Below are 24,402 nucleotides of genomic sequence, written 5' to 3' on the forward strand. Positions count from 1 at the left end.
GGTCAAAATGAGAGATCAGGTGGCCGATCTTAAAATAAATCAATACTGAATTTTAAATAAATCATTAAAGTTGGCGGAGCCAGGGGGCGTGGCTATACTTGATTGACAGTCTCATTGACTGGTCCTGCCCGAGTTGCTCTCCGGTCCAGCCTTTTTGATGATGCTTTTTATGTCACTGGCTCCAAAAAATCCAAAATGGCGACCAGGAAGTAGCAAAATCCGGGCTTCATTTTCTCGGCGTTGAAACCAACGGGTGACGTCACGGTTAGTTCACGTCTGGGATGAACTGGACAGAAGAGTGAAAGCAAAGCAACATACAAGAACCACACATTTATGGAACTTCTGCAACAGAGTTCGAAAGAACTTGCTGAAGAATATTGGATTTCCATTGTGGAAAGAATGACACAAGTGTGTTCAGCTGTTATATCTGCCAGAGATGGCTACTTTGATGAGTCAAAAGTTTACAACACAATTTGGTTTCTAAAGTGATTTGTTTTAACTTAATTTGTTTACTTGTTCTAAGCTTTCATTTTGGAGTACAATGAGACATTAACATGCATATATGTCAGCTGTAACAAGTTTATTGCCGATGTCTTTACAACAGTAGAGCATCCGAGTGTGTGTTTATGAGTCTGGGTGGGACAAAGCAACACAGATGAGAGTGCATTTTTAAGCCATCTCTCCCTCTTTATATCTTAACCCCTCAATGCTCTCTTTCTGCTGGTGGTTTGCACATTTTCAGATCAATGAATTAATGGTCTCCACCCACTGAAGCTCCTCTGGCATTTTACAAACAATAGTGATCGGAGACAGCATTCAAACCTGAATAGATTAACAACAAGTGAAAACTCTATTCAAGAGAGAAAAGGGCTCTAATTAAGGTTTCTGCAAATTCGAATGGAATTTTTTCACTTTCAACAAAATAACTGACCACTCAGAAAACGCTGCTGAAATTAAAAATCTCCTGTAATCCCTACTAAGATTTGATGAACCCAAAAATGCTCCTGGGTCATGTTTAATTGTCCAAAAGTGTGAGAAAACAAAAAATCCCAATAACCATTGTCTATATCTCATTGTTAACTCCATTATTAACCATTTCTATCAATATTTAGTGCACTGATGTACTTTATCTCTCACAGATCATGGTTCAATGAGGATAATTCCTTCATTTTTCATTGAAAAAAGCATGTTAATTTTTTTTTAGTGTGCACTGGAAAGACATACATATAAAACACAATAGTTTTAAATGACACTGGTTTTTTCGAAATTTTATTTTACATTTTGGATGTTTTTCTTTTTATGGAGATGATGAATTAACACATCTTCTGTTTAGGGTGCAAATATGTGAAATGAACCATTTGCATTTCCTATGTTGATTACATTTGTTAAGCTGAGCAGAACACTTTTAACAACTTCTTCTTTTTTTTAAAGATTTTTTTTATTTCAAAATGATTCAATTTGACCCGCAGCATAACACGAAGTTTAACTGGTTTTGTGCTGTTCTTAATTTAGATTTTTTTGTTGTTGTTTTTCTGTTCAAGTGTTGAGCTGCGATTGCGGTGTTACATGCACTAACAAGCTCTGACAACAACCACTGTTAGCATGACTTTGTAGCATGAGGGGAGACAGACAGAGGGAAGCAGATGGGGTTGATGGAGGAGGGTGGCGGTAAAGTGAGGATGTTTTCAGGAGACAGATGGCTGACCTCAGAGGTCCAACCGGGGTCAAGTTAAAAAACAAGCGACAATCGATGACTGAGGGAAGGACACCCACCTCCTAACTTCCTTCCCTACCCGCTTTCATACTCGTTTCACAAACTTGAACTTAAAATAGCTGCTAATGGTAAACATCCCCAAAACCATTTTACTCACCCAGTGACCTACAACTAGATAAAGCTGGGGTGTTAAACATGCGGCCCGCGGGCCAAACCCGGCCCTCCACAGGGTCCAATCCGGCCCGCAGGCCGAATATGTAAAGTATAAAAATTACAGGGAAGACATCAACTGCAAATTGTAAAACTATAAATTTAAAATAATTTCTAGCCCATGACAACTTGTTTTGATCATGAAGTACTAGATTGTTCATTGTTCTTTTGTCAATTTGTGCCTCATTTTTGTGATATTTTGTCTTGTTTTATTAGTTTTTTTGTCTTTTTGTCTTAGTTTTTTCTTTTTCACTTTTTACAATGTTTATTGTTTTGTATTTGTCTTTTTTTTTGCCTCGTGTTGTTTGTCATGTTTTTGTTTTGTTTCTAGTTTTTGTCATTTTGTGTTTCCTTTTTGTCTTGCTTGTGTTTTTGGTCCATTTTTTTGTCGCTTTGTGTCTCTTTTCTGTGATATTTTAAAGTATATAAAGTAAAATTCTATTTCATTCATTTCTGTGACTAAATGTTTTGTGTCTTTGTAGACACTGTGATCTGTGAGTTGGAATGTGCAAATGATAAACTGAAGCATAATGTTGTTGAAACTGAATTTATTTTTCTACAGAAATTTCAGGTTGTTCATGATGTTTCGTAAAAAGACATTCCTTTAATGTGAACATTTTCAGAATGTACTTTTTGCACTGAAACTAATGAAAAATTTGGACTTGTGGTTATTAATAGGTTGTTATGCTGTGATTTTACTGGTCCGGTCCACTGGAGATCAAACTGGGCTGAAGGTGGCCCCTGAACTAAGAGTTTGACACCTCAGCTATAATCTACTATGTCATGAAATTTCAGCAAATTTAACTGAAGGATTAATGGGTTTGTTGGATCTTGTTTTTTTTTTCCCCAACTGATTATTCTCATGGCACTTTTCTCTAAAATGAACACTGACTGGATGTTTGTCTTACAGGTATTTCCCCAAACTTCAACACAGTAGGTCAGATATGGAACAATCAGAGAACTATAGAACATTTGCAATGCTTTGTCATCCAACAAATCCTTTACTTTGTATAATACAGCTTACACATCAGTGGTACCATTTTTATTCCATGCTTTATTTGTTTTTTGCTAACCCTACTCTAATCACTTTAACAGGGTTGCTAATCCATGCTAATATTAGCTTTTTGTCAGCAGTAGAAGCTAGATATTTAGCTAGCTGCTACTGCTGACCAAGAGGACAAACTGACTGATGGGAGAAAGTCAAAAGAATGAATATGATCCTGATAATATGAGGTAGAGTGAGACATTCAATGAAGGCTGACAATGTGATGAAAATGTGAAAAATAGTAGAGAGGACATAGCTTTGCTCTAGCCAGTCTTCAGGAAAACTGTTTGATGATGTTAATTCCAGTGCTTCATGTGATTCACTGTTTTCTTCTTCTTCTACCAGCTGAAAAGGTTATGCTGACAGGGTTGTTGTGGGACACATGTTCCATGCTTAATAATTATTATTTAAAATATTATGTTGATTTTAAAAAATACTCCCACAATTACAAGATGCATCAATGAAAAAAAATGATATCAAAAAATCGATTAAATTTTATTTTAACAGCTTTATTTGAGATTCAATTTGGTCATCAGGGGGGTGGGACAAGAGAAAAATGATAGTTTAGGGGAACTCCAGACTTATTTGGTATCTTTAAAATTATTTTCAAACATTTTCTCCTAGTTTTTTTTTTTTTTTTTTAGATTTGATCACAGGACAAGAACATTTACACACCAACTGCATGTTTTAGCATTTTGTACATGAATTATTTGAAATTTGATGGGTGGGACGTAAAATGTCCTCTAATGCTGGAATGACGCAGGAACAGTGACTAAAGTGAAATCTGCATCAGGTCTACATACGGCAAAGATATCATTAAACAATGATGATTATTTGAGGATCACGATGTATGCGCATTTAGTGCAATATGTGAGAAAAACTATAGGCACTGGTCCGCAGAGGTCTTGAAAAGTTCATGAGTACTGTATACTCACAGAAGGCCTGCAGAAATTTGAACCCTTGACGTCTAAAGTGATTGGATCCGTCGGCTCTGCAATGCTTTAGGGGATATTTTGCTGACATGGTTTAGACCCACTTGTTCACACTGCAAATCAGTACAAAGCGGTTCCGTGTGATCACTTGGAGAGCACTGAAGCGGTTCTGGCAGACTGTGGCGACATATTATTAACCCTTAGATGTATCAGTGGGGCAAAAATGACCCGGTGAGGTCGTTTTCTTGCAATATCTTTGTAATGAGAAGTTTTTGTCGCTTCATTTTCCAGCTATTCCTCAAAAAGCATGTTTTTGTAATCATTCTATTTAAACTTTTAAGATACCTTTTTAATTTTTTAAAGAAACCGTCATGTTTGTACTACCACCCCAAGCTCTTTATCACTGACAATATCATACAAGAGGGACGGAGAGCAGCAACAGCAGGAGGAAAAGAGTGGAAAAAGTCAAACAAAATGGATGCTGACATTCTTCTTTTGGTGGTTCTGTGTAATATTCTTCGGTTTTCAGTTAACAAAATGTTCAAAATCAGTTGTAAAGTGAAAAATAAACATATTTCAAACATGAAATCATTCTTGTGTGGACAAAAATATAATACAAACAAATAATACAAATTATTATTCTTACCCAAAATGACAAAAAGGGCAGAAAAAGACACCGATTCTCATTTTTAACCCACTTGCATCAAACGGTTACAGTACTTTGTGTTGGTTTCTTCTTTGCCATGCATCTTGAAATAGTAATCAGAAAAACACAATATTATTCTTCTCTGAACACCTTTTAGCTGTGAGGAGGCACCGTCCGCTGTGCTGCTGTGGGAGTCTCACTAATTTACACTCATGTCACCATCATCCTCCTCCTCCTCCTCCTCCTGCCACATACATGCACTCACTCACACACAAAGACTCACCTCCAAATCATTATGTCGCCTTCCTTTCATAAGCTAAATTGGGGTTGAGACCATGATGGTTTTACAACACAAATAACGCGGTGCAGCGGGAGGAGGACACGTTACGATGCAACGCTTTCAACGGGCAGCTCAAAAACAGCAGCAGACAAAAACACTGAACATGTGGACAAAGAAAAGGAGCTGATTCACAAAAGTAATGTAAGGACACATTAAAAGATCTAATGGAAACACATTGAGTCACATTTTCTTTAGCTATGTTTTAGAAAACTGGTGAAACATTCTTATCTTGTCCTCGTTTAATCTAAAAGGCATACTGGAGTGAAAGCACTGAATATGTTTTTAGGCTTTAGGCATAGTACATGTTCTTTTTATTTTATTCAAGGTCTTTCTTATTGTAAGCCTTGATAAAAATGTCTTCCAAACGCTGCAGGGTTCATATTTAAACTCTACATCTGAGCGGTTTGAAGGTGAAATCTTCTCATGGTCAGTCTTTGCAAAACTTTCATTTAGTTTAAAGTTTGACATTCTGAGAAATGTGTTTATTTGCTTTAGGAGAGTGAGATGATAAAATGGACAGCTTGGCTTTAGCCTAGCTTAGCACACCAGAAGCAGTTGGTTTGAATGCCTGTTCACATACAGTGCCAGCTTTAAGTACTGTCCAGTCTTTTCAGTGGAAATAGACGAGTGTTTTCGCTTCAACTAACATTTACGAAGTCAATTTTGAATACACTACATCATGGCGATAGAATAATGACACCACCGGTTGATTTGATGGCGTCTGTCAGCTTCGCTTTCACTATGCAATTGTCTTTGCCACTTGGTATGAAATCTCCTGGGAAACTGAAGGCTCAGTTTATAGTTAAACATGAACAAACAGCAACAGCAGAGACTCTACTGAAAGAAAGAAAAGACGCCCATTTGTCAGAGAAGGCAAAGACGAAGTGACAGAAACCGAGGTGAACGTTGGACAGGCATTCATTAATGGAGAAACTCGAGGAGACGATTATTTCCAGTTGCCACTTTAACCTGAGCTGAACACCTGCCAGTTTGATCTCAATAACATTGTTTTGGCAAAATTTGATGATGATGATAATGACACAATGACTGAGCAACCTTGGTGGAGTATTGTGCTCTCTGAGTGCTTTTCTTGTTTTTAAAAGTGCAGCATTTGTGTTTTCATTATTGATGATCAGAAAGCACAGAAACATAGAATGTGACCTTGCGCTGAGCACTGGTGTGTTATAATTATGCATGTGTGCGTTATACACAGATACCGAATCACGTGACCTAAATATGTAGTGGGTGGCGGGAAATGATGGGACTCAGAAACACCACACAGTTTAATCAACTGTTCCTTGTATCATTTCCAACAGATAAGTCCCCATAACTCCGCGGAGGTGGATTTGAAGTAGTTTTGCAATCATGTGATCGTCAGCAGGCAGCTGATGTAGTGTTCACTTGTTGTCATGGTTACAGTGACGCTGTGCTGCTATCTCACAATGTCACAGAAATCTTTAACAAATCCGTGGATCCAGACTATAAGCCGCATTACTGCCAAAATCTAATCACTTGGTCCTTGTGTCATTTCTGACCTTCCCTGAAAATTTAGTCCAAATCCGTTAAACCATTTTTGAGTAATGTTGCTAACAGACAGACAGACGGACGGAAGGACAAACAGACGGCGATCGTCACATAACTCTGTCGTGTTCCTCGGCGGAATAATAATAATTATATATAAAATCATTTGTTTTTTTCTTTGGCACCTTCCAAAACACATCTGGAGAAGCAAAAACGTAGTTGAACATGAGACGTAGCAAACTCCACATAAATGAGCTCCAGTGATCCAGGACCCAGAAGTGACGGCACCCAACAGGTTCTGACTTCTGACAGAATAACCACACTGACAAATAAAATAAAACATCACAGTGCCTCCTACCTTGACTTTCTCACGTCTTAAGCAGCAGAAGAGACAGTTTTCATCAAAGGACCAGTCAGACACTTCTTCTGGCTCGCAGTCTGGATCAGAGAGGAAGAAAAATATATCAGGTTAAATAATGACAAATTCCTGCTCCCATTAGCCTCAGTATCTCCCAACCTGATGCTCATTGTACCAGTCAATAGACATTTCAGGTAAGCTCAGTGGGAAGCAAACGTTTGTCCAGATTTTCTCCTGTTGTTTTCTACTTTAGCTCACATGTAGCATTTAGTTTGCACTATGTGTTTGTTTTGCATTAATGTAGAATAAATATCCAGGTAAAGGGTGAATCTTCAAACCAGCTGTGAATGAGGAGTGCATGAATCAGTGGAGAAATCCCAGCGCAGCGTCTGTTTTCATTCAACATCCAGCCAAGCCTGCAGAGACTGACAGCCGAGGGACCTCAACCCACAACAACGACAGCATTAAAATGATTCACTTTTAATTACAGCCAATGATTAAATTTCCACGATGACTGACTTCACATGTCAAGTATGCTGTGTAAAAACCAACCACACCTGTGATTGACAGATAAACTCAATCCGCTATCGAGTTTATCGTTGCCGAAACGCTGCGGAAATGCCTCTGTGTGCGAGGGTGCATGTAAATAGGTCTGTTTGTGGAGTATTCATGCCCTAAAGCCCTACTTGCACAGAACTAATTACCATCTTTCAAGGCAGCATTTTCTAAAACATGTTTAGTGAAGACATTCAGTGGAGTATCCGTGGTTTATTTGGCTGCCCGTCATGAAGACCCAGCTCTTATGACTCCAAAAAGCCCTGGCTCTAAAGGTATTTAACTCTGAATTCGCATTTGAAAGAATGTAAGATTTTGAGCATGAATATAGCATTAATACTACAGCAGACAGCTACCTGCTATGTAGAGACACAGTGGAGAATGAAGTGTTATCAGAATATCTATGTTCTCTGTTCTATGTTCTAGCAGTGAGTCCAGTCATGTGTGCATGTTAGTGCATGTTAGTTCCTCCCTTGGAATGTACTGTCTTTTCTTGAGCTCATAAAACAGATTAATAGTGAGCTCCCATACCGCACTGGAAAAGCAAAAGTGAGGTCTAAAGGGTTCAATCGATGCCCCAAAAGCCAAAGATTTTAAAAACAAAGTGTTTCTTTACTCCACCAAGAAGCACAGTGGAGTGATGTGATGATTAGTGTTGGTTTGTCTATTTGTCTGTCTGTCTGTCTGTTAGCAACATTACTCAAAAACAGGCTAATGGATTTAGATGAAACTTTCAGGGAAGGTCAGAAATGACACAAGGACCAAGTGATTAGATTTTAGCAGTGATGCTGCTTATAGTCTGGATCCACGGATTTGTTAAAGATTTCTGTATCATTGCAAGATAGCGACAAGGCGTCACTGAGGGGGCGGCTGTGGATCAGGTGGTAGAGCGGGTCGTCCAATGATCGAAGGGTCGGCGGTTCGATTCCCGCTCTCACCTAGTCATGCGCTGCATGCCGAAGTTTCCTTGGGCAAGATTCTGAACCCCGAATTGCCTACCAGTGACTGTTCCACTGGTGTATGAATGTATACTGACTGATGTTGCAGGTTGATTAGCAACCTGCACATTCGTGTGTGTCTGGGTGAATGGGAGCAATTGTTGTAAAGCGCTTTGAGTACTCCGATGAGTAGAAAAGCGCTATATAAGAGCAAGTCGATTTACCACTTACTGTAACTATGACAACAAGTGAACACTATTTCAGCTGCCTGCTGACGGTCACATGGTTGTGATCCCACTACAAATCCACCGCTGCGAACTTATCAGGACTTATCAGTCGGAAATGATACAAGGAATAATTGATTAAATTGTGGGGGTGTTTCTGAGTCCCATCACCCACTACATATTTAGGTCATGTGATTCAGTATCCATACATCATGTACACATGCATAACACACGCCTGTGCTCAGGTCAACTTCATTTTGTTTGTGCGTACATCTGTATGAAATGGCCACATTCTATGTTGCTGTGATTCTTCCTTATCAATAACTAATAAATTAAAAAATGCAAGATCATTTTGTCTGTGGGTACAACAGGTCCTTGGTTTCCAACGTCCTCGACCTACAGCATTTCGTGGCTATGTCGCCATCGCCCATAAATGTATTAAGAACGTACGGCTTTTGTGACATTAAAACAAACTTTATGTGGGAACTAGTTGGCGAGCCGAGCAGACGAATATGTCGTCACGCCGCTGTATGAGGAAGACGGCTTGGTTTACGTTCGCCGGTTTTACGCCACATTGGATTTTGCTGCATTCAGTTTCTTTTGTTTGTGTGGGTTTTTTGGAAACTGGAAACTTTAACTGTACAGTGTTTTTATGTCCTAGATTATGTTTTTTTTTTTTTTTTACCACTGTCTTAGCGCAGGTGAGTGACATCGGTACTTATGTCCATATGCGAGTTCTGACTTATGGCGAAAATCGCGTAAATAACAAACAAATGCTGCATTTTTGAAAGTGCCATATGGAGGAATAAGCCTTGGCAGAGTATTGCACTCTGAGTGCTTTTCTTGTTTTGTATTGTGTCATTCAACTAGCCTATGCACATTTGTTTCATTTCAGCTGAGTATGAGAGTCTCTGTTACTCCTTCTCCTGCTGGTACTTTAGCATATCCAGGTTGTTCTCAAAATGCACAGAGAGCCTTTAATGACAACAAACTTAAGTCTTCTGCATAATTTAGCAAACTACTGCCAAGCTAAATCATGTTTTCTAACAAGTTAAACCAGCTGAAAATGCATTTAGACTAAATGTGTATCATTCTAGCATCTCCTCCCCCTCTTTACAAGATAAAACGTTTTAGAAAATGGATGGATGTAGATGACCCGGTCCGGCATCTTCCTCTTGTTGCTCCCACTCTTTTACCTCGGGGTCAAGATTCAAGCAGGTTAGCCGTCAGCTTTGATTGTGGCCACTTTTATCATCACAGTAGAAAACCTTAGACCACTGAGGACTACTTTTACTTCATGATTTTATTTCAGATTAAATAATGGACCAAAATTACATCCAAAACCATCTTTTTTATTCTTTTTTTTTTTTTTTTTACAGTGTATTAGAGACATTCCGCTTGTAGGCAACAAAGTGAATAGAAAAACACAATCTTTGCTTGTGATTTTATGATTTAGTTACATTATTGCTTTGGGGTAAAGCCATGCTCTTTCTTCACGCTTCACGTTGAGGGCATAATCCATCACATGACCGTGACCCTGCTCCATCATATGACCGTGACAGATTTCACAGCTCGAGGAAGTTTAAAAACTCTGCTAACTGATTTTCATACGGCACGGTGACAAATAGGAACAATGACTGCTGGAATCTTTGAAGCATGCACTGAGCAAAATATGCAATTTGAAGTTAAGGAATAACCAAATACAAGGCTTAAAGAAACATGGTTGCAGGTTTTGAGTCTCCCAGCAGTCGCCCTGAGTAAACATCTACATAACTGCAGCAAGGTGGGACGTTAAACCACTAAAGGTCAGCAGTAAAGACACGATAAGCCTATTTGTAAGGTTTTTGTGGAACTTGACATGGAAACCAAGTCCCAAATCATGAACAAGAGTGTAAGACTTTTTCAAAAGTCCAAAAAGCTTCTTTAAAGATCTTCAAAAATCACCAGGAGAAGTCAGAATTCAAGGGCAGAAAATCCAGGAGTAGTTCTTAGCAGTGATAACACCATAAGAAAAAACAGATATATTCAGCTGTGCATCGTCTTTTATGGTGTGAGAGTTGGTCATTTCTCAAACCTATAGGGCAGATTTTTGGTAGGATAGTTCTGACACCATTATACTTTATCTAAATCTATTGGTCAGATCTTGACATCATATTTCACCGCTAGAAAACACTCTACAGAGGACATTAGGTTGTGATTAGGTGAGTCATTCCAGAACTAGAGAACATTTTACATCCCAACCATCAAATTTCAAATAATCCACGTACAAAATACTAAAACATGCAGTTGTGTAAATGTACTTGTCCTGAGATCAAATCTGAAAAAAAATGAGACAAAAGAATGATTGAAAGTATTTTTTAAAAATACTAAAATCACAGTCTGGAGTTCCCCCTAAAATGACATTTTTCTCTTGTCCCAACCCCTGATGACCAACCTGAATCTCAAATAAAACAGTTAAAATAAAATTTAATCCTCCTTTTGCTGGTATTATTTTTTCCACTCATGTCTCTTGTAATTGTGGGAATTTTTTTAGAATGAGAAGAGCAAAGCTATGTCCGCTTCTATTTTTAATATTTTTATAACATTGTCAGCCTTCATTGAATGTCTCACTCTACCTCCTGTTTTCAGGATCAGACTCATTCTTTCTGACTGTTTTCCATCAGTCAGTTTGTCCTCTTGGTCAGCAGTAACAGCTAGCTAAATATCTGGCTTCTACTGCTGAGAAAAAGCTAACATTAGCATGGATTAGCAACCCTGTTACTGTGATTAGATTAGGGTTAGCAAACAACAAATAAAACATGGAATAAAAATGGTACCACTGATGTGCAAGCTGAGCCAATCAATCCTTTGATAGTTTATTACCTATTATTGATGTATATGAAGGCTTGTGAAGGTTTATTTTTCAGAAACATTTTGAAGTCAAATGTCCTCCAATTCTGGAATGACCCATGTCATGTTTTACAGAGAACATCCCAGACATGCTCCTCTCTGCTTTATCCCCCCTACACATTGTGTCCCTACTATTTTGTGACACATCCATGAATATCATACCATTATGTATTGCTAAGTTCCTTAAGTTTACACTCTTACTTTTTGAGTACTCCATATTTCATTTTTCTACAAAGCATGTGATTTGTCTTCACACCAAAAGTACATGTTTTACTTTATGATCTTTCATCTGCGCGTCCTCCACAGACACCATCCCTTCAAAACATCTGTCATTACTAAAATATTCATCACTTTGTATTTTATACAAGTTCTAACTCTATTCATCAGGCTAATAGCATTTGAGAGAATTATATCAATAATATTACATTTAACTAAAACTGAAATAAACCCAGCATATTCCTGTAGGAACACTGTCATCTCTTTGCAATTATTATAACGAGGGTCTGTCAGTGTAACTGGACTCCTGTTTTTCTTTGTGTGTGTGTGTGTGTGTGTGTGTGTGTGTGTGTGTGTGTGTGTGTGTGTGTGTGTGTGTGTGTGTGTGTGTGTGTGTGTGTGTGTGTGTGTGTGTGTGTGTGTGTGTGAGAGTGTGTGAGTGTGTGTGTGCATGCCAAGGTCATAAATGCTGTATTAAACCGCAGCAGATCACATGCGTGACTTTCCCAGTCACAGTTCAGTTTTGTCTCATTTTCCTGTGAGACAGCGAGGCAGGTTTTGTTACCGCACTCCCCTTTCTCATTCTATCTGCGCTTCCTGCAGTAATGAAAAAGCCAGAGGTGAGCTGTGCTTGAACCCTGTGGTTGTGTCGCTCACAAAGTCCCCGTGAAGACGCCAATTAGCCGCCGACCCACTGGGAGCCTGACCCCCCCACCCTCACACCTGACAAGGGGTGTGTGTGTGTGTGTGTGTGTGTGTGTGTGTGTGTGTGCGTGCGTGTGTGTGGATGTGACGGAGACACCATTTGTGTGTGTGGTCCTGCTTGACGGTCAGTTTGCACACATGCACCTAAATATGTATTCATCAGTGTACTGTTTCTGCCTTTTATAAAACATCATGAACAACCTGAAATGTCTTTAGAAAAATAAGTTTAATTTCAACAGCATTATGCCTCAGATCATCATGTACACATTACAGCCTACAGATCACAGACTGTTGACAAAAACACACAACATTTAGTGACTGGTATCTGGAACTGCATGATATAGTATTTTACTTTATGATAATAACAACAAAGTTTAGGGGAAAAAAGGCAAAAAAAAACCCAACAAAAACGAGACAAAGTATTCAAAAATTGAGGCAAAAGTGAGAAACAAAATGACAAAAAAAAGAGACAAAAAAGTTACAAAGCAGCAAAAAATGCACAAACAACAAAATTGAGGCAAAAGACTACATAAATGATAAAAATGAGACAAAAATGACAAAAGCGAGAAACAAAACAACAAAAAAACACACCACCAGCGAGACAAAAAACAACATAAAATGACAAAAATGATACACAAAACAACGAATAAAGCGAAGCAAAAAATGATAAATGAGCAATCTAGTATTTTAATTTATAACAAAAACTTGTCAAGGTCTAGAAAATATTTTAAATTTACAGTTTTACAAATTTATAATTTGCAGTTAATGTCTTCTCTGTAATTTTTACACTTTAAGTTGTCCCATTGGCTGGATTGGACCCTCTGGACGGCCGGTTTTGGCCCGTGGGCCGCATGTTTGACACCCCTGCTGAATGCGCAGGGTGAAAACATGAAAAGTAAAACAGTGTGTACATGGCTTTGTACTGTACTTTGCATTCAGTATCATTAAAACCAGAGACCCCTCACACCCAGGACACTCTCGTTTCTCCCCTCAGGAAGACGTAACAGGACGCTTTGAGTCAAAACCAACAGACTCAGAAACAGCTTTTATCCACAAGCTGTCAAATGTCTTCTCCCTCCGCCTTGAATGTGCAATATTTATGCTTTTAATTGCCATATTTATGGTTGTGTAGGGTATTCATATTATGTGCAATAATCATGTGTAGAGCAGGTCTCTAGCCGCACAGCTTCTCGTCCATATTTGCTCTTTTGTATATTTTTCAGCTGTATGTATTTTTAGATATTGCTTCATGTAGTTTATTTTTTAATGCTGCTAATACAGAGGGCGCCAAACTGATTTTCACTGTTTGTTTTTGTATTCTATTCCATTTCATTTGAAAAGGAAGTGGTTCATTAATATAAGCCTTAATAACGTGTAACTAACTAATAGACAGCCAGGGTCACTGTAAATTTACACTACAAATATTGGGACTTTACAGCTTTTAGTCCTAACAGTTTAACCCTCAAATTTACTACCCTCTTTTATCCTTGGGGTCAATTTGACTGCAGCAGTTTAAACCTCCAGAAAATTATTTAAATTAAAATTGTTCCCCAAGTTCATGCGTCAGTGCAACCTAAGTATCCCTTTCAATAAAACAACCTACCACCCACTCGCTTTCTATATCCAGAATAATAGAAATCTGTAGATGACAGTAAAACCTCACTGACTGACTTAAAATTGGACAGAGTTATCGTTTTGGTGTTTTAATGGCTTTATATTATTTCAAAGAACATATTTTTGTTCTCTATAACATGGAATGAAAAACTTTCTGTTCAATTTGGCTCCAGGAAAAACAAACACAATTTCAAAAAGTTTGGGGCTCTAAAGTTTTTTGAGACTCTAAAATTGCATGTTTTAGTGACCTCAATATCATCCAAAACTGCCAAAACTAAATAGTGCAAAATGTTGATATTTCTTCTCTGTTTTCTAGCTAAAAGCCTCAGAGAACTCTGATGCTACAACTTGTGTACAGGACTGAAAACATATTGTCACCGTAATTTTAGATTTACCCAGCTGTCCCCATTAAGTTAGGAAAAGACAATAATTATGAAGAAAAAAAGAGATGTCAATCATTTAGAGCCGTTAAACATTGACTGGGGTCAAACTGAGCCCAAAGATAATAGGAGGGTTAACAAAGACTGACTGACGGGTAGCCAGCATACGTCCTTTCTCTAAACAGCGCCACAAGGACTCCTGGGAATGCAGCTTATCACTAATACAGGAGGACGACGGCCCTTTGAGGCAAAGTCATTTATGGGGTTTGTTTTTCCTTCAAAGCCCCAAATGTAACCTCTCCGTTGCACTCTTATGAAATCTAGCGATGTAAGTGTGTGTTTATGTGAGCGAGGTTTCATTGGGGCCCAGCCCTTCTTAAAGAAGGTTTACACGTGTGCGCCTATGGGAAGAAGTGTAATGCATGAGTGGAAATGACGTAGAAGGGCCTGAAATATTCTAAAAATGCCCTAAGTTTGTGGGGGATGGCTCACATGACTCCAGGCTGCCATGCTGACCTCGTCTCTCAGAGAGAGAGAGAGCGTTTGGTGACTTCTTTTGCACTGGGCTGTGGGGATCTTTGCTGCCTAAAGAACACATATTGTAATCCCCCTCAGTGCTGTGCGTTGCAAAATGACCTGCACACAAATACACTGGTGCTCAAAGGAAGCCCCTCAAAACTGTAAATGCGATCCATATGAAAATGTACGCTAATATTCTGCATCAGACGGCTCGCAAAAGTGATGATGTAACATTGCATCAACACTCACTTCTCGCTTGTGTGGGGAAGTTTTCACTTAGATCTCTATTTAAAATGACAAACTGGAATGTCAGATAGCATTTCAGCCACAGACTGTTAGACAAAGACTGCAAATGCTGAATTTGGAACGTCGTGAGCCCCTGTGTCAAATGCCTCAAATGTGCTGCATGATTCTGAACATTAATACAGCTTACATATAGCATGAATTCAGCGTGCTTTGGAGCTTCTCTGTTCTGTGCTATGGCAGTGCATTGAGTGCATGTGAGTCCCTCCGTTTGAAACAGTTGGCCATCCTTAAACAGAATGATCGGAATCGCGATGAGGAAGAAAAAAACAAACCCTCAAAAACATTTTCTGACCTCGTATTAGTTGTCCTTTTTTCTTTGGATGAAAGAAATGCATTTTTGAGGCCCTGAACAGCTTCGATCGGGTCCTTGCAGCCTTGCTGTGTCAGCGAATCCAAGCATGTCCACCTGAGCGTGTATTTCGGATGTGGATGTGATGAGGACTGGACTGTGATCACACATGTAAAGTTTCAGGCAGATTGGAGCATGTACAGGCGAGTGAGACAGCATTTCCTGCTTCATGACGAAACATCAAAGTTCCAGGGCTGCCATTTCCACGCGCTCTGACTTTTACGTAGCATTTTGATAACTTTTGACCATTCATGCCTGCTGGACATCCTGGAAAAAATTGAGCTCTCTCTGGTTTATCTTGATTGAGTTCAGAGTTTTTGATAAAGTCCCAAAATCGGCCAAAATATGACACCTAATTCCAAACTGGCGACTTCCTGTTGGGTTTTGGGTATTTGTGCAGGAGGCTTTTTTGTGTGTCCTGATGTGTTACTTCTGCCCCCCAAATTTCGTAGCTATAGGTGAAACGTAGATCTGGGGCTGAATTTTTCCTAATATTACAGTTCCCCTATCTGTTCCACTCTACCTCATGTGTTTCTGTTTTCACAGGACCAGACAGGAGTAGGATAGATGTGACCAGAATAAAGGAGGGACAGGTCAAGTGGAGATCACACTAAACTAGCTGATATCAACTTAATTCGGCCAGTCCATATGTTTTACAAATCAAAGGTGGGTCAGTTAGTATACAGAGATGCAGAATGTGTTTGTACAGAACTGCCTTAGTGAGGAATACTTTGAAAAAGTTTTAATTGGTTATTCGACAGAGCAACCTTTATAGCTTCATGCACGTCTTCACATCTGTCCTCGGTTGATCTACAGTGTAAAAATACATACAATACAATCCAAAGTTTACACCAGGTTAAAGTGAGGCGTCTGTGATCTGAAAGTTACAGACTCTTTAAACTTTTGTCTTTGTGTTACTGTCGGCTCAGCAGGGAAACACTGTTGGTGGTAACACACAGAGAGAATGTTTTACTCAGTTAACTATAGTTTGAGAAGATGCCAGTTTTAATTGACTGACCCTGAAAGCTGAAGCCTCACATTAAAACCACATCAACAATTAAATATAATTAATCTCTGACAGCCACTATGAGCAAAAGGAGTGATTGCATCGCCTTTAAACTATTGCTTCAAGGCTTGAAAAACAGTGCGAGCACATGCAGGTTCACAGTTCAGAACCATCTAGATCAGAGGTGACAAACTCATTTTAGCTCAAGGGCCACATTTAGCCCAATTTGATCTGAAGGGAGCAGTAAAATCACAGCATAATAACCTGTAAAAACAACAACTACATTTTTTTCTTTGTTTTCACACAAAAAAGTATATTCTGAAAATGTTCACATTTAAGGAATTATCTTATTACAAAACATCATGAAGAACCTGAATATAAGTTAAATTTCAATGACATTATGCCTCAGTTTATCATTTATGCATTACAACTTACGGATCGCCTATAAAGACACAAAACATTTAGTTGCAGGTATCTGGAACTGAATGTTGTAGTATTTTACTTCATGATCAAAACGACTCAAGTCAGAAAAAAAGACAAAAAACAACAAAAACAAGACAAAAAGTGACAACAAAATGGACTAACAAGACAAGTGAGACAAAAACGAATAAATAAATGAATAAAACGAAACACAAAATAACAAAAACACAGAAAGGAATCACAAAACAACAAAAACATGAGACAAAAAAGCACAAAATGACAAAAATGACACAAAAAACAACGAAACACAAAAAGTGAGACAAAAAGATGACAAAAACAACAAAAATAAGAAAAAAAATTGCAAAAATGAGACACAAAGCGATAAGAAATGGACAAACAAGACAAAAAACAACAAATACAGCTAAACAAAATGATAAAAATAAGACAAAACAGAATTGAGACAAAAAGGAAACACAAAACAACAAAGACATAAGACAACAAAAGTCAGACAAAATAAAACAAAAAGACAAAATATTATTAAAAAAAACAACAAAAATGAGACAGATAATAACAAAACATGAGACAAACAACAAAGTGTCCAAAAAAGACGAAGAACAAAAAAAGCAGCAAATAAAATATCACAAAAATGAGACACAAAATGACAAGAACAAGAAACAAAGCAACAAAAACATGACAAAACACAAGAAAAATTTCACAAAAATGAGGCACAGAACGACAAAAGAACAGTGAGCAATCTAGTGTTTTACTTTATGATCAAAATAACTTGTCATGATCTACAAATCATTGTAATTTATAGTTTTAGAGATTTACAATTTGCAGTTAATGTCTTCTCTGTAATTTTTACACTTTACAAAGTCGGGCCGGATTGGACCCTCTGGAGGGCCGCTTTTGGCCAGCGGGCCACATGTTTGACACCCTGCTGTCCAGTATGGTGTTGACTTGTACCATTGTAACCAGACAGACTGGTTATACTGGAGGCGGGTTTCTGTTGGTCACGCTGTGACTGTGAATGCCGTTTATCAGTTTAACAGAATCATCTCTGCCGATCGGTCAGAGGGGCAGCGGAAAAGACGCTCAGCTGCAGGTTTTCCTTCTCTCTGTTTAGCGACATCTGTCAGGTTCTGGCATTAATTAAAAATGGCCACCGTATGAATTAAACATAGTGTTTTGTATTGTAAGCAATTTTGCAGCTGCGACAATTCTGTAGGCAGAGAATGCCTTTAAATCAATGGGGAGATGCCGCTTGTTCATTGTCATGCTGCTATTTCCATTGAAAATCCATACCGTCTCACACACTGAATAAACACCAAGCTAAAATGAGAACCGGGCTCTGGCTGTGTATGTTTATTTTATACGTAGCAAAAGGCTATCCAGAAAACAACATTCAGTCCTTATAAGCAACAGTATTCTCAAAAAATGCTGCCTTGGTGTGGATTTGTGTAATTTTATGTTTCTAGTCGCTGCTGTTTAATTAACTGTAAATAATTTTGTAAACCTGTTGTGAAAGTAAAGCTTGTTCTGTTCGCACACAACTGATCCGTTTGTTTGTTTGTGTGTTTCTGCGTGTTTACCTTGAAACAGAGTGATATCTTTGACTAGTCCCGGCCCAAACAAGCCTTCCAAGATGCTCTCAAAGCCTGCGAGAAAGAGAAGAGACGCGACGTTAGACGCCAGCCGACACGTTTTTACCATCAAAACAACAAATGGCAGCAATTAAAACACTGTCGCACACGATGGAGTGGCCGCAGCGCTGGTTTTAAAAATGCAATATTTGCACAAAGAAACCATTTTTAATAATTTTTCAACCCTCATTTTGTCTTTTGATTGGGGGAACATGATGACAAAGGGCTTTTCCCTCAGGGTTTGTCTGCTGATACACAGTAACCACTAGCAATAAAGAACAGAAAGCAGAAAAAGCAGGAAAAAATCCCACAAAACAGCAAACATGTGACATATTATTAGTTGTAAACAAGCATGACTTTCTATTTTTTTGCAAACTGCTGGAAAAAACCAATAGCACAAGACACAAAGGCGTGTTTTTTCAGCACACAGAAGCTGAAAAAACACCAAAATATCTACAAAAGATGAGGTTCAGTGAGCACACACACACACACACACACACACACACACACACACACACACACACACACACACACACACACACACACACTCGTCTTTCTTAACAGCTCTTAAAGCAAATGAGTGCTTTACGTCTAATACACCAAGCTAATGTTACTCACTTTTTATTAACTGTAAATACCCTCGATCTGCTGTTGCCTGGCAACAGCACACAGGGAAACATAAATACATATTGTAATTTTCAACCTGACCCCCCCTCCCTTCCTTCTTTTTCTCTCTCTCCCTCCCCACCCCCCAACCCATCCTCCATTAAATGGAAATAAAAGCAGACGGTGAGAAACGGAGACAAAGACGAGTGCATGAATATGTGTGCATTTTCAGCAGGAAACGCAAAAGTTAGCAGAGTGCACACACACACACACACACACACACACACACACATGTAGATATATGTATAGTTAATAGGAAGGATGGTATTCTACTGTTAATTCTCTTATTTATAGAGAAGTTGTTGCTTTCTTGACATTATGCTGCAGTCTCGTGTTTTCATCATGACGTCTGAATGCATCGTTTTGTTTTGTTTTTTTCATTTCAGTCCTCAAACATAACACTGTGCCAAGCTAAAACTATTTGTTAATCCCCATACACTCTTGAATTTAATAACACTACAACTTCTGCAGTAAATCAGGTTTACTAGTTTGAACCATTTTGCTGCCCGGTTTGCTGCTTGGTGTCTCTGATCCACGCTTTGGAAATGTTATGAAGCTATTTCTTCCAACTTTGGTTTTGATTTCCATAGGGTTTTTAAAATTTCTGACAGGGATTGTGAGCAGTGACAAAAAAATAAATCAATAGCAAAGAAAGTGGATACTAAAGCAGAATTGGAAGTGTGAAAATGCAGAGCAAAGGAGCCTTTAACACTCTCCCACCTTCACACCAGGAAATGTATCGCACAGGAAATACATTTGAAAGCACAGGTTTGGTGGTTGATTAACTGAAAATCCCACCTACCAAGTGTAAGTCTCTCTCTCTCTCTCTCTCTCTCTATATATATATATATATATATATATATATATATATATATATAAAGTTTATCTGTATTTTTAGCCTCTAGATTGGATAGAGGTAAAACTGATCTTGTTGCAGCTTTTATCAGAACTTAAACGTGTTTTTTTTCCTTATAAAAGATGTGAAAGTTGTCCAAAATGACACAGAAATGATCCAAAATTCCTTAAATTTGTCCAAAATGTCTTGAAGTTTGTCCACATTTTGCTTTTTTTTTGTCTTTTAAACTGTGACACTGATCTGGATGCAGTTTTTCATCTGTTGAAAATGAGTGAAATGACACGAAAGCTGTCCAAAATCAAATGAAAATTGTCCCAAATCAACTCACAACTTGTGCAAAATTAATAAAAATCATCCAAAAATACACAAATTGTTGAAATGACTCAAAAATTGTCCAAAATGTCTTGAAATTCATCCGCATATATACAGACGTATGTGTGCACACATAGTTTAGGTGGAGTCAGTACCGAGGGTGAATGTCTGAGGCCACATACTTTCCACTGCAAGACAGATTAATAAAGTGTATGAAAGTTTATCTCTGGTGTAAAACCATTACAGTCAGTCTCATGGCAACAGCACCAACATTACAAGCAACCGTGATAGTTTTAGGACGGTTTTTCCAGGTTTCAGTCCCACAACTAGTTACTGAATAAATGTGGTCGGTGTGAATCTGTAATATTTTGTTGTAATGTGACGTTTATTATGTTTTGCTGTGACGGCTACAGGATATGAGACAATTAGGATCCATTAGAGGTAAGATGATGACACACGTGTTCTCATCCGTGCTTGAGCACATTGTTATGAAACCATGTGTGCTAACTGTGAGCTTTAACCTGATGCTGTTGAACCTCATGGTTACATTACATTCTACTCATTTGGCACATGGTTTTATCTTTATATAGAAAACAATTCACCACATTTGTTCGTTTAGAATAAAAATGTGCTTCAGTGTGTTTGTTTCAAACATCACTGAGCACATTCCTGATTACGGGATTAGACGTGCAGAAATGCCAGTATTTGAGTCACATTGCCTTGACAAAAAGTGTGTAAGCTGTGTGTGTGTGTGTGTGTGTGAGAGAGAGAGAGAAATCCCTCATTAGCAGCCCTTTAGTCTTTTAGCTTGTGTTGGCTCAGTGCCAGAAACAAATGAAGTTGTGTTATCCTTTAAATTCCAGCATGGCCTGTCGTGGTGATGGTATGATACGCGCACACACACACACACACACACACACACACACACACACACACAGCTGTAGCATAGAATGATAAATCCTCCAAACGTATAATGTAGGGGTGTCAAACATGCGGTCCGTGGGCCAAAACCAACCCTCCAGAAGGTCCAATCCAGGCCAATTTTGTAAAGCGTAAAAACTACAGAGAAGACATTAACCACAAACTGTAAATTTGTAAAACTATAAATTTGAAATAAATTCTAGACCGTGACAAGTTGTTTTGATCAGAAAGTAAAATACTAGATTATTCATTGTTCTTTTGTCATTTTGTGTCTCATTTTTGTAATACTTTGTCTTGTTTTTGTTGTTTTTAGTCTTGTTTTTGTTGTTTTTTGTCTTTTTTGCGTGACTTGTCCTTTTATTTCTCGTTTTTGTCATTCTGTGTTTCCTTTTTTCTCACGTTTTTATTTTTGTCACTTTGTGTTTCGCTTTATCTGTTGTTTTTTGTCTCATTTTTGTCATTTTGTGCCTTCCTTTTGTCTCGTTTGTGTCCATTTTTTGTCACTTACTTTTTTGGTCAAATTTTTTGTCACTTTTTCGTTTCGTTCGGTGTTGTTTCTCTCATTTCTTGCCATTTTGGTTCTCGCTTTGCCATTTTGTGTCTCATTTTTGTAATATTTTGCTTTGTTTTCTTGGTTTTTGTCATGTTTTTTGTCACTGACTTGTTGTTTGTCTCATGTGTTTTGTCACTTTGTTTCTCGTTTTTGTTGGTTTGTATTTTGCTTTATTCGTTGTTTTTTGTTTCCTGTTTCGCTTTGTCTTGTTTTTGCAATGTTTTGTCTTGTTTTTGTTGTTGTTTGTCTTGTTTTTGTCTGACTTTTGTTGTTTTGATCATAAAATAAACTATTACATCATTCAGTTCCAGGTATCTGTGACTAAATCTTTTGTGTCTTTGTAGACACTCTGTGATCTGGAAGTTGTAATGTGTAAATGATAAACGGAGGCATAATGTTGTTGAAATTGACTTAATTTTTCTAAAGTAATTTCAGGTTGTACATGGTGTTTTGTAAAAAGATAATTATTTAAATGTGAACACCTGCAGAATGTACCTCTTTTGCGCTGAAACAAAGAAAGATTTGAACTTGTTATTTACAGGTTATTACGCTGTGATTTTACTGGTCCAAATTACTTGAGATCAAATGAATGTGGAACCTGAACTAAGACGAATTTGACACTCCTGGTATAATGTTAAGTTGCAAATAGAAAAAAAATAAAATTTAAAGCTGAATCATTAATTTATCTTTCATTCCACAAGTCACTTCTTGCTGATGCCATTTATTTATAGTGTAATAATACTCTATTTATTCATTTTCATCCTTCATGCTTGTATATATTGTATATATATTTTGTTATTATATTTACTGTACATTGCTGCTGTAACACGGGAAATTTCCACTGACATGGGGAGTAATAAAGGATTATCTTTTGTCACAGTTTTAAATGCTAACGAAGGCAGAGATGCACGTCTCTTTCTGTTTGAAGCAGGTGAAAAAGAATCCATCACTCCTACATTAAACCCATTCCAACATTTTCCCTCCTCTTTTCCCACTTTCTCAAATTTACTCCTGCATATGGTGGAAAAACATATCTGCTGCACACTCGCCCCACCACACACACAAACATCACTAAGTTCCCTTAAACCTGCACAAAATGCAACATTCATGCGGCCTACAAAGGCGGCTTTGATAACAAAAAAAATGGAAGCTTCAAAGAATTTTCAAAAGCTTCATTTTTTTTCCTTCCTCTCCAGCTGCCTGTATGCACAGAAACACAGCTCTGCTTTCAAGTCAGGGGGGAAATAATTAGGGTTGGAGCGCCGCAGCGTAAGAAATCATCCCTGGAAGTAGAAGTTACACGGAGCCGGTGCTATTTGGGCCATGAGATCGTTTTACATTTTGAAGGGACCATCGCATCTCAAGCGGCGGCCTGTGGGAAGTGGATGATGACTCCCCCACAAGCCCCAAGCTGTGATTGGACAGTTGAGATTAGGGGATGTGATTGGCTAGATGAGATAATGGCGACAAAGTCTCCTGAGCCACGGGCAAAAAGCTCCAGAAATGTAGGTTAGCTAGTGAGCACACTGTAGGCCCAAAAGCATTGGCACATGACATGGCAGAGAGAGCCCACGCACACACACATTACGGCATCTGGGATTTTGTCATTGTGTGACGCAAAAACCCGTGAACATGCACTCTCTCTCGCGCACACAAACGCACAGAACTGTTCCCAATCTCTGAAACCTCCATTGTGTCACTTCATTTCACTTCAGAGTCCAGCAGCGCTGCCGACAGCAGTGTGACACAAACTTAACACACACACACACAAAAGCACAAAAAAGACACACACAAATACATGCAGGGAGGGAATCACAAGACATCGAGCTAATCCATGTGCACCAGAAAGGAAGAAACGCCGACCAATAACTCCCAAGTATGTGAATGTATAAAAAGGCACAATGGAGCCTTGTTGATGGAGAAACTGCTGCAGATGTGAGGATCTGATACAGAGATGGGATTCATGTTAACATCTATTATGTAGTTTTGAAACTATCGCTCTTTTCTAACCATCTTCAGGCAATAAACGTCACAATCAAGGGCGGCTTTGACAGTCGTGCCACCTGCCGGCAGTGAGTGCTGGCAAGTCACATCAGTTTTACATCACAGAATAAGTCATTTTGCTCTACAGTAACTAAATGTACTCTCCATCATGGGACACACAGACCATAAGTTGTTGTCTTTAAAATGAAATGCCAGTCTAGTTAACACACAGGAAACCGTTCAAAAGTTTGGGGTGACTTAGAAATATCCTTATTTTTGAAAGAAAAGCATTTTTTTTCCAATGAAGATAACATTAAATGAATCATAAATACAGTCTAGACATTGTTAATGTGCTAAATGACTGTTCTAGCTGGAAACGGCTGAAAACCGAGAAACAAAACGACAAAAAAATAGAGACGAACAACACAAGCAAGACAAAAAAACGACACAAAATGATAAAAACGATACACAAAACAACGAATAAAGCAAAACACAAAATGACAAAAACAAGACAAAAAACACAAGCCAGACGAAAACGAAACACGAAATGACAACAACATGAGACAAACAACAAAAAAAGA

General features: G+C 38.3%; 1 protein-coding gene across 1 annotated transcript in view; it reads right to left on the reverse strand.

Moving 5' to 3' along the window:
• lcor (ligand dependent nuclear receptor corepressor) overlaps positions 1-24,402 on the reverse strand; it is a 143,511-nt gene that overhangs the window by 57,483 nt on the left and 61,626 nt on the right. The window contains exons 2-3 of the mRNA XM_051946208.1: positions 18,480-18,545; positions 6,767-6,846 (exon numbers count right to left, since the gene is read on the reverse strand). Coding sequence (XP_051802168.1) covers positions 6,767-6,846; positions 18,480-18,545 — 146 coding nt within the window. The remainder of the gene's footprint in view (positions 1-6,766; positions 6,847-18,479; positions 18,546-24,402) is intronic.

This window comes from Acanthochromis polyacanthus, chromosome 3 (genome assembly GCF_021347895.1).
Source record: "Acanthochromis polyacanthus isolate Apoly-LR-REF ecotype Palm Island chromosome 3, KAUST_Apoly_ChrSc, whole genome shotgun sequence".
Classification (NCBI taxonomy): Eukaryota; Metazoa; Chordata; class Actinopteri; family Pomacentridae; genus Acanthochromis; species Acanthochromis polyacanthus.